The 11,921-nt window shown below is 41.3% G+C and overlaps 1 protein-coding gene across 1 annotated transcript in view; it reads left to right on the forward strand.

Annotated features, from left to right (window-relative positions):
- The window catches only part of LOC114555416 (olfactomedin-like protein 2A), a 35,045-nt gene extending 24,665 nt beyond the window's left edge, over positions 1–10,380 (forward strand). Inside the window, exons 6-8 of the mRNA XM_028577786.1 lie at positions 740–1,045; positions 2,804–2,989; positions 7,155–10,380. Of these exons, the coding sequence (XP_028433587.1) occupies positions 740–1,045; positions 2,804–2,989; positions 7,155–7,759 (1,097 nt within the window). The 3' untranslated portion in view covers positions 7,760–10,380. The remainder of the gene's footprint in view (positions 1–739; positions 1,046–2,803; positions 2,990–7,154) is intronic.
- Positions 10,381–11,921: the final 1,541 nt, after the last annotated feature.

Consider the following 11,921-nt stretch of genomic DNA (forward strand, 5'->3'; position numbering starts at 1 on the left):
TATACAAAATAGCTGTTTGTGTAAAAAATATATAGTAAAGGCAGTCACTATGCCAGAAATGAGCTGTTCTTATATGTGTTTGAGAGTGTGCTCCTCCGTGCTGCTTTTATCACATCATAATGACCAGATCATTAAAATATTTACAGTACTACAGGCTGTAGATGGTGCCAGAGGAGCCAGATTTCTTTTTATTACCTGCTTCATGTAGTTCTACTGGAACATAGGGTCAGTTTCAGCAAATATGACAGAAAGTTAGTTTTATAAGGCTTACCTACTGCACCTTTAACCGTAATATTCATATCCATGTTAACACACATGATTCAAACAACATGCTACAGCTCCATCAGTGGGTTCAGCGATACTCAGCGTCCAGCAACCAGTTTTTCTACGGATCGAGTCATAAAAATGAACATTCTGATTAATAGTGGATGGGTTGTTGGTGAAATAATGTATAATTGATGAGAAAATCAATACTCTGAACAGAGCATAAAGCAGAACAGAGCTGCCGTCGGCTCCTGTCCTCTGCCCACTTACACATTGTTATCATTAGATGCGTTGCACGTCTCCCAGAAAAAGACGTGACAAAGTAACAAAGTGCGTACAGGATTACGGCCTCTGGCGCCACTGAATACTGGTATTAGTAATTTTACTTTAAGTTAAGGATCTGAATACTTCTATCACTGCTTATTCTTCTCTATAGTCTGGCCTGACTCTGTATGTCTCCCTACCCCCCCCCCAGACCATTCTGCCAAAACGTACACAGTCCATCACATCACGGAAAACCAGTCAGAGGATGGAGGAGCTGAAATGGTCCTAGAAACCATGGAGGCCACTGTGGCCAAACCCATCGCCACCACTGCTGTTCCCACCACCACTACAACTACTACTACCACCACCACAACCACTGGCACCACAACTACCACCACTACTACACCCACTACCATCACTACACTTAGTACACCAGCCTCTGAAAGACCAGCTCCGACCATTGTGCTGGTGCTGGACAACTCCAACAACAACAGTCGGCCCACCCTCCACAGAGCAGGTATGTGCTAAATACTAGTATAGTCATGACCACCTAAATTGAGAGTGTATGGAGACACTTTAGAGGCACCTTTTGAGGTTGAGATCAAGTCAAGACCAAGACCAATGCAAGGCCAAGTTAAGACCAAGACCCAAACCATTGCCCACACTAGGGCTTTGACTCCCAACTTTGTTATTTGAATATATTTTGAATATTTAAAAAAATAATGATAGTCAAATGAATATTAGGCAGCCCTTAATATTCGAACCTGTTATGGGCATTATTTTTCTTAAACGTGTTTGCTTGTAAACGTTTTCAATTCAGATTCTGAGGCTTTTTTTCACGCTTGGTGAAGTTGTGAATCGTGAGCTCATTAGCAAGGCTATTATTGATCATCTGGGCTCTTGTAGGTGACATTAGCGGAAGTAAGGACAAAGTGATATGTAAAATATGTAGGACCAAACTCACATACCACGTGATGACCAGCAACTTGAGAGCCCACCTGTCAACACTACATCCCGGCAAGCTGGAAGAGGAGGAGGGGGGGAGGGATCGGGGGCAAGGCAGGGCAGAATTGACTCCATGCTATCTCCTTCACGAGACCTCCCCTATGCCCGTCAAAATAGAGCGACAGATTTGCTGACACGGTTCGTTTGCGATACATTTTAAACCAGGGTCTGACTTTTAATTAAAAAAACAGTCGTGAAAGTGTGTTTTTTCTTCTTCATTGCCTGCCTATTGACATTGACTGATACACTGCCTTCTGGTAGACAGAACATATACAACTTAAGTTTGATACCAATATAGGTCTTACTGAAGGCATTTAATGGTCAAAATATTGTTAATAAATACTCAAATATATAATATTAATAAACAAACAATTAATAAACAAACTTCAAATATGATTTTTGGGCAAAAGTCAAAGCCCTAGCCCACACTGCATGACACAAGTCAAAATCAAAGGCATTCCTCAAATTGATCTGAAAGATCCACATTCCCAAAAAAAACACTCACATAAAAATACATGATTTCTCCTCACTACCTCTTTTTTGCCTTTGGTTGCATTTGTCGCAGGACATTTTACATTAAGTCACAATAATGATGTTAACGCTTAAATCAGAAAAATATGCACAGGCAATGTCACCGCAGTTGTGGGCTTGACAGGTCTTGACACACGCACACACACACACACGCACACACACACACACACAAGCACACACACACACACACACACACACACACACTTTCCCGCTGTCTTTCAGTGTCACACACACACACACACACACACACACACACACACACACACACACACACACACACACACACACACACACACACGTAATAAAATCCTGAGTGTTCTTTAGATAGATAGATTTTTATTGATCCCCAAAATGTAAGACACACAACACACATACAGAATATACATGAAATAATAAGATACACTATATATGAAATAATAAATAGGACAAAATACAAGAACAATATATACAAGTTGGGAATAAAAAAGGAACTACTTCTTTGTCTGAGTCTGAGACAAGACCAAATAAAAATGCGGTCGTTATGAGACAGAGACCTTCAAAAAGTTGTCTTGAGACCAAGACCGATCTCGAGTACTACAACACTGCTAAATACCCCTCTGTGATTAAGCTCAGTATTGTGTTGCAGGCTGCGAGTGTGTAGGTTCACTCTGCCAAGAAATGTATCTGCGTGAAATCGATTTAAGCCCATGTTAATTCTCTCCCATGCATACACGTTGAATGTGCTGCTTGTTTCTTCCAGGGAAGATCCTTAACTGTGAAGGGACTCTAGCATCCATTGACCAGCCAGAGAAGCAGCACAGTTATGGGCGGAACGAGGGAGCCTGGATGAAGGATCCCCTGGCTAAAGACTCCAAGATCTATGTCACTAACTATTACTATGGCAACAACTTGGTGGAGTTCCGCAACCTGGAAAACTTCAAGCAAGGTGTGCTTATTGTACCAACAAAATGCTAGACAAATGTATTGTACATGATTCAACAGTGTCATGCTTTATTTCAACACAACAAATGTCCCTTTACTGAAAGGTCATTATACACTGTGACCAATCTATTCTTGGGCCCTTGTAGTCCTGACGTGTTACATTTTTGAGGAGGCGGACGACAGCTATGATATGGCCTATGGCAGATGTTTTTTTAACTGTGAGGCAAGGCTTCCTAAGGGTGGTGCAGTAAAGTTGAAGGGAGGGGAGGCCCAGACAGAGAATCATGAGGCAAAGATACTGCATGAGATCAGCAGTTGCACTGATACACAACTCCTGGAGGCAAGTACAGTACTTTTAAGTAGCAAAATGAAATGTTTGAGCAATGAAATTAAATGAGCAAGAGAAGAGGCTTTCTTGATTCAGTCTACACCATAGATTTGAAGCCTAAGCACATACTCTAATCTCGCATTGCCAGACCTTACTCCACAGCGCTGCAGAGGAAGATCTGGCTAGTCCACACAGCAACGTGCTCTGGTTTATTGGCATTTCTTTAAACCAATCACAATCGCCTTGGGTGTCGCTAAGCCCTGGACACAATGATGGTGCCTCTTCAAAATAGCCTCGGGAAGGAACATTTTTTGGTGGAACATGTGTATGTTCAAAAGTTGTTTTAATCGTGCAACAGAAAACTCAGATTGGACAGATAGTCTAGCTAGCTGTCTGGATTTACCCTGCAGACATCTGAGGAGCAGTTAACCATAGTCCTTATAAGTCGACCAAAGTTTAGAACGCCAACACAAAGAAAGCAGAAGGTGTGGGACATCCAGCCGAAATGAGGGACATCCAGCAGAATTTCCTGCGGCACCTGAACAATCCCGGAAGTGGAACGTCGTCGATATAGACTATACATGCTTTAACCCCTCAGTCCACAACCAAACCTTCTTAGTCTGAAACACACATTATCCTTTCCATGTTTAAATAGCCACAGGGATCTGGGTTGCATGTGCATTCACTGTCTGCATCCGCATCCTATTTGGTGTTTATCAGGACCTTTTGAAAATGAAATATACTTACAGGTACATTTTCTTCTTGGTCAAAAGTTAAGAATAACCTTATTAATAGCCGTAGCTAAACAGCCAAAATGTTAACTCCTGCACCCTTAAATATAATTTACACAATATACTTTAGTCTCTCAAAAAGCAACTATCCATCAGCCCACAGTCTGTATCATGACATCCTTGAACCTTTAGAGAGACCTTGTGAGACAACTAAAATAAAAATGTGGCCCCTCTGGCTGGCTCTTTTTCTTGCTCACAAACCTGTATGGATTCATTTGTACTCATATTACTGTACAAACTCAAACACTCCTGTGTAACCCTATCTAATCCACTTAGAACAACACGCTGAGGCCATGACTAAGCAATGGCATAGTTGTCCAATCAAACATAACCATATCTGTCCTTAACTGGAGACGTACTGTACAGTAAGCCTGGGTTAATAAAGATAAAGTGGCACAACATGAAGCTATCTCTGTTTAGCTAGCCCAAGATTTAGGGCTAAGAAATGACCGTTTGAAAAGCTGACATGTTGACATGATGTTTTATGATCTTGGGTGGGTCAGCAGCTTTATAAGAGGTTCTATTTCAGTGTTTTCAGACTGACACATATCTTCCCTTGAACATCTTTCGCATCATCTAACTGAAAACACCATTATCGTCCCAACACACTGATCCAACTGTAGTATCATCCTGTTTTAATGCATAGCTATGTTTTCACTAATACCATTGATGAGATTGATTCATGTTGATTATCCAATGAGCTCTGTGAGACTGATGAGATCTGTGGAATGCAGGTTGTAGTTGTTTCATGGCTCCAGTGGGTGGGAAAATCAACTTCTTTCACATCCAAATCAACTGAGGAATTGGATTACACACATCTCTAAGAGAGTCAAGATTATCTCCCCTCGTAGGACTTAGCTTGTTGATCTAGATGTGTTTGGACAATGGGCTTTCTAAATGCACTTACATGCGAGGCGTCCTGCAGTGTGGTGAGCTCACAGCTGTGTGCGGATGACTAGATTTTTGGAGTGGCGGTGATGCCTGCTGTTCCCTGTGCTCTGGCCTTGCCTTTGAACTGGGCACAGCAGAGAGGGATTAAGAGTGTGGGCTGGCCTTATAGATGGGGATAGTGGCGGTGGGGTGGGGGTGTACTATTGCACGTTGTTTTTGTCCTTCACTGGGCTTTCCATTTATTATCTAAATTGCACTTCCTGAGGGTGGAAGGTTAGAATAGCAGATAGGATGTGATTAAAAATTACACCTACAGTACACAGAGCGTTTGTTCGGGAAGGAACTACTAAACAAACTGTGTCACTGTCACATAAAGCGTGTGTGTGCACAGTCTGGCATTGTAAAAACATTGTCATTTCTACACAAATAGCTAGCTACCAAGCTACATGCATGAAAAAAAAGTGTGGATGGGCGGGACAGAGCTATACAGGTTGATGTAAGTCAACATATAGAAATAACAAATCTTAAATCAGCATAGTTTTGTATTGTTTTGGAAAGCATTTAGTTAACTCCAAGCAACTACAAATGGTGATGACTGAAAATGGCATTGGTGGGATGAATACGCTACTCGCTACTGATCAACTAGGGCAACACTGACTACACTGCCTACCACGATTTACTACGATCACAAATAAGGACAAAATGAACGCAGCCGTATGGGCACATGGACCAGCTCATAGTTCAACAAAATAAGGGAGACCACACATAGTTAAGGATTCAATTAAAACCAATATATTTAATCCAAATTAAATAATACTTCAAAATAGGATAAAACATGCATTTCAGTAGTATCAGTAGTGTAGTGAGAGCATGGGTGTAGGTAACAGCAAAACAGAAACCAAAAGACATCCCAAACCAAAAACAAACCCTACTGGATGTTTTTTTTTAACATTAATATGCATTCCCCCAGCCTGCCTATGGTCCCGCAGTGGCTAGAAATGGTGATAGGTGTAAACCGAGCTCTGGGTATCCTGCACTGCCTTTGAGAAAATGAAAGCTCAGATGGGCCGATCTGGAATCTTCTCCTTATGAGGTCATAAGGAGCAAGGTTACCTCCCCATTCTCTGCTTTGCCCACCCAGAGAATTTGGCCCACCCATGAGAGAGAGACATCATGGCTTTCAAACGAGAAAAGTGGCAGTTGTTCAAGGCCACGCCCCCACCTTCCACCTTGCCCCCCACCCTCTCTCCTCCTCAATAGCTACAGACACAGAAATGGCACATTCTAAGGAAAGCTCATTGTGGGACTGGAGACTTTAGATACAGTATTAGGGGACCACTAAGGCCTATATAAAAGCATCCAAAGAACACCATGTCATGGGACCTTTAAATAGGAATCACAAGGCAATCATGCAGACTGGATTCAGGTGTGGCTGATACACCTTGCCACTTGGACTGCCTCCTAAACCTCCTTTAACTACCATTAATTATGAATCTGAATCTGGCCACGATGCTCCACGAAGCCATTTTTCAGAGTAACGGTGTTGTGTTCTAGCGAGCTAACTATAAAATAAATAAAGCCAACAATGCTGACTCTAATATTGAAATCTTTTGACTGTGGTGAACTTTACAGAAACACCATGTTGTGGTAAGATGAGACACTCAAGAGTTGGGATGGCACTACATGAGACACTGTGGTTAAACTGTACTGCTTAATCCTAAAGACAGAGTTCATTAAATGCTTCTGGGTAAGTCATCAAAGTCTCCTGAACCTTCTTCGTGTATCCAGAGTGGAGCTGCTCCTGATTTTTCCACAACACTGACTAGCTAATTAGCTAGGTATCAGAAGTTGACGTGACATTTTTAGCAGAAGTGGAATTACAAAGGCGGAAGATGGAAACTATTAAAAGAAGGTGGGGCAGAATAAAATGAATACAGTCTGACTTTTTTTGGAGCCACAATGGAGCAGCCATTGGTGATCACAGACACTTCCACATGGGCAGTTATTGTCCTTAATGTAGGCAGTTGCATCTGAGGTGAAACAGTGGTCCGTTTTGTGCAAGAGAATATGTTCATTGGTGAATGAGAACAGTGTATTTACCCATGCTTTATAATAAATAAATAATTATAAAGCTAATGTAATATTGTTGTTTATCGTAGGTCGATGGAGCAACCTCTTCAAACTGCCTTACAACTGGATAGGCACAGGCCATGTGGTTTATAATGGAGCCTTCTACTACAACAGAGCCTTCACCAAGAACATCATCAAGTATGATCTGAGGATGCGATATGTGGCGGCCTGGACACTGCTGCATGACGTGGTTTACGAGGACACCACCCCCTGGAAATGGAGGGGCCATTCGGACATTGACTTTGCAGTGGACGAAAGTGGCCTGTGGGTGATCTACCCTTCCATTGACTACGACTACAACCAGCAAGAGGTGATCATCATCAGTAAACTGGATCCTGGAGACCTGTCGTTGAAAAAGGAAACAACCTGGAGGACAGGCCTCAAGCGAAACTCCTACGGAAACTGCTTCATCATCTGTGGTGTCTTGTACGCCGTCAATGTGTACAACCAAAAGGAAGGTGAGGTGAACTATGCTTATGACACCCACACCAACACTGAAGCCATCCCACGCCTGCCATTCACCAACGAGTACTCCTTCACCACCCAGATTGACTACAACCCCAAAGAGAAGGTTTTGTATGCCTGGGACAATGGCCATCAGCTCACATATCGGGTAAACTTTGTCGACCAGTGAGCACAGCTAATTTGTGCTACAGATCAGCTCATTGTATGCCTGCCAGTATGGCACCTAAATAAAAAGATACCCAGTATTTCACAGTCTAGAAGCAGCCATATTGGACTCAGGATGACAGATAAACCTACACCAGCCTTCCAGAGCTAATGCACACTATTCAAACACCTGACCTCACAGTGTACCAAAAATACATGTCTCAAATGTGTACTGGGATGTGACTGTACAATATGTCAATAGAATGGAAAACAAACAGTGAAAATAATCTCACAGGTTGAGTTGAAGACTCATTGGGCAGATTTTAGGAAAGCAAAGAGATTTTTTTATATGTTCATTTATGAAATGTCAGCAGGCTGGCTAACTAGCAGACAGATATAGCTATAAATGGTTAGTTTTAAATTGACATAGCATGTGTTACATCATGTGTTACGGTGGGTTTTGTGTCCAATTTGTTTTACAGTGGAGTCACTTAACGACCACTATAGACAGAAGACATGATTACAGTGTCCAACAACTCTTTAAACATATATTTGGACTTTTGAGTGTTGTATTAAAAGAGACAGGACATTTTAAATCAGCTAATGAGACAATATTTATTTTTTTAAATTGCTACCAAGACGCATATTGAAGAAGTGAAATAGTCAAGAGTCATTGAGACTATATCGTCCTGTGGAAAGAGAAAAGAAGAGAGTTCAATCAGAGACACTTAAGAATGTCGAGAAATTGACCATACAGTATGTGCAATTAGGTTAGATATGGCGGAAAAGGCTCTGCTCTTTGAAGGAACTCTTAAAGCATCCAAGCAGCAATTAGGACAATACTGGGAGAACTAATCTCCCCTGACATACCCCCACATACATGAACTTTAAATCACAGTGAAGTTAGTAAAACATCATTAAATTAAGTTAACTGTTCACACAATACAGTAACGTGAGCTATTACAATAAGCTGGATACATGGCTAAACGTAATTAGCTCTTACCAGTGGATCACCGTGTGTACTTCGTCCATAGCAATCCCGCTGATTGGTCTTAAGATGTCCCAGTTAGAGAGTAAATGCCGTAAACATTTTCTTTCTAAATCTTCACAATCATTCCCTGAAAGAACTAAGCATGCATGCCTTATTGCACGATCCAAAATGTCTTCAAATCTTGCCATTTTCAGCGTGTAGCTTGCTAACTTGAAGTTTGTTGTTTCCCGAAACAAACTGAGTTTGAGAACGGCAGCACACAGAGAGTGCAAGGGGATTGACATCGCGTGGGATGTCAGGCAATTATCCTGGAGAAGTACTTACATTAATCTAGACTAACCAGTAGCAAACCGCCTTGACAGTGCTGACTTTTGAGGACAGGAGAGTCCAAAATGGAGGAAGCTATTTAACGTATTTTAGTAACGTAAGCTGTGTTTCATCAACTTTTATCACCCTCCTCTTCCAGAGTATAAACTCCTCCCCGAAACAGACAATTATGAGACAAGAGTTGATGGTACAATGACATCTCTTGAATAGACTGTGAGAATGTATTGGTCTGTTAGTGGCTAAGAGCTATTGTGACCTTAATATAAGCAAATAGGTAGCTTGCCAGCTACACAGTCCTGTGAATAGTCACTATTTCAGCAAGCCTCTAGCTCTGACGATTTCATGAGGACATGTGGAGGAACTTCCCTTCCCAGGTATTGAAGGAAATGTAGTGTAAGACATTTGCATTTACCTTCAGTATTCAGCCATGTTTTCTCTCACTAAGTTTAAACTCTAAAGTTTTAAGTTAGGATAACCTAACTAGCTATAAGTAGCTAACCTGTTAGCTAACGTAGCATGGCTTGATTCAGCAACTGCGTGTTACTTGGCTCCAACCATCATTTTAACTCAATCAATGAGATTATTTCTGCCTCCAGAGTAGTTCTCATTCTGGGAAATGTTTGTATAACTAAACTATCAACTATTTTTTTTTTCATTTGCCCATCTACTCCATCCTATCACCAAGCACTTTGATCATTGATTATTATTCCGGCCTCATGATGCTTCCTGTCTCTTTACCATTGATGTTGTTTTGAGGGATGTGTTGAATATATTATGAACCCCAAAAACAAAACAATGTACACAATTGTCTAAGCTTAAGATTTTTTTTTTATATTTACATAAATTCATTTGACAATATAATGCCACTTTTTTTTCTAATTTCCATGCATCTTGTTGAATTTCTGTTTTGTTGTATTCAAATTCAGCTTTCATCATTAATAACAATTGCCTAACCACTACATTTGTTGTAATTGAGTATTTGAACATTATTACCTGAATGGAAAATAACAACCGTAATCAGTCATGCTTATACAAAAGGTGCACTGTACCATTAGCTGTGCCATCTTCAATAATGAACACCATAACCCATGAATGTTTTTTATTTGTGATAATGACTGACAGTACCGTGTGAGCACATAATGAAATGGTGAAGTTGCTTTAAAACTAATGAGGTAACTCTTACAGCACTTTGTAGTGTTGTTTTGGTCTTGTACACCATTAACGATTCCCCACCACATTGGCTTGTTCTTTAATTATCAGGAGTGTTTTGTTAAGTTTGTTCATAAAAAGGCATGCTGATTGCAATAAAGTATTTTTTTCAATTGCAAGGTCTTCATACAGTACATGAATAATAATGTCATGAAATGCAACACTTGAAACCAGCTGTGTGTGTGTCCGTGCTATGAGAAGAAAATTCCATAAAAGTCTGTTGCGAGTCTTCCAGTATAAGTCAATCCGCAGTGACCTTGTAAATGCCATGGGATAGCAGGACTCGCCTTGCCCAGCTCGTGTTGAAGGGATGATGACTCAGATCTTCTGATTTCTGGATTACAAAGCTCTTATGAGCTGGGTTTAGTTCTGGGGTAAAGGTCACCATGCTCTGCTTGATCTCAATCCCAAAATACACTCAAATGAGCTGCATTTGGACATGGCTGCCTCATTTCTTGGCTGGGAATTTTAAAATCTTTAACTTTAGCTGCAAGTAATGCAATTCTGGAGGGAGACATTGAAATATACTAAGAGCTAAATAGTGGGTGTGGTAGGTCTATGCATGTGGTCCTCATTTAAGAAGATCTTAGTGCACTGTTCTTTTTTGCACACACATAATGAGGTTCATTAATGAGTGCAAGGCGAGGCTGTAGGTTTGATGAGCGCAGCACTAATGGTGTGTCCAATCATGAACTCTGTCACGAAATGTTGACATGTAGTTGTAATGGAACAATGATGTCCACCATAGCCGTTGTGATGAACACTGACAACTCACATGACCTATGCTCCTTCAGTCCCTGTGCCTCATGGCAAACACAAAGGCTATCCTGTTGCTAAATCAGGACTAAACTTGATCCTGCTCACATCAGCAGGGCCTCTTGTTCCTCAACATCACATACTCATCATGTACGATCATGTGCTCATAGTGGCCGGGATGTAAAGCCTTTGTCCCCATGTTACATGCCACTGTGAAGCCAGAAACTCCACTATTGAGCCACATAATTAATATTTAAGAAGTAATTGGGTTAAAGAGGCTCTCCTTGACTCCCTCACAGGCCTCTGCTAGACCTTCTGTTGCATGATCGACCCACATTTACAGATCAACCCGTTCTCATTCACAACACGTAAGATACTGACGCTTGGTTAGTGGCTCTCAAAATCACCCTTTAGAGTCTGTATGGAACGCAACGGGCAGAGCAGCAGCTCAACTGTGGTGCTGTAAGATGACATAGTATTAAGAGAGACAACAGTAGAGAGTAGTATGAAAGACCGGAAATCCATGTAAGGAGTTAGGTTGGGGTGGTGGATTGGTCAAACAACACAGGACTTTTACCCAGGTGACCGGGGTTTGTGTCCTAATCTTGTCCCCATGTCGGTTAAATGTACGTCAGTAACAAACGCCTGACCAAGCATCCTGACCAAGCGTTGTTTTTTTTGACATGCTGGAAGTGAGAATGTGTTGTACAGATACACACCCAGCACTGCAACAATTCATCAAGACCTCTGCGTATTAGTCTCATAAAAAAAAGCCTACACATCCAGCCAAGAATATGCCAGTCTTGAGTTGTGGAGTCGGGTTGCGTGACCCATGACTTAAGACTTGACTTGACAAAATCCTGAAAGACTTCCAGCTCGACTTGGACTTATAACGAATGACTTG

This window comes from Perca flavescens, chromosome 5 (assembly GCF_004354835.1).
Source record: "Perca flavescens isolate YP-PL-M2 chromosome 5, PFLA_1.0, whole genome shotgun sequence".
Classification (NCBI taxonomy): Eukaryota; Metazoa; Chordata; class Actinopteri; order Perciformes; family Percidae; genus Perca; species Perca flavescens.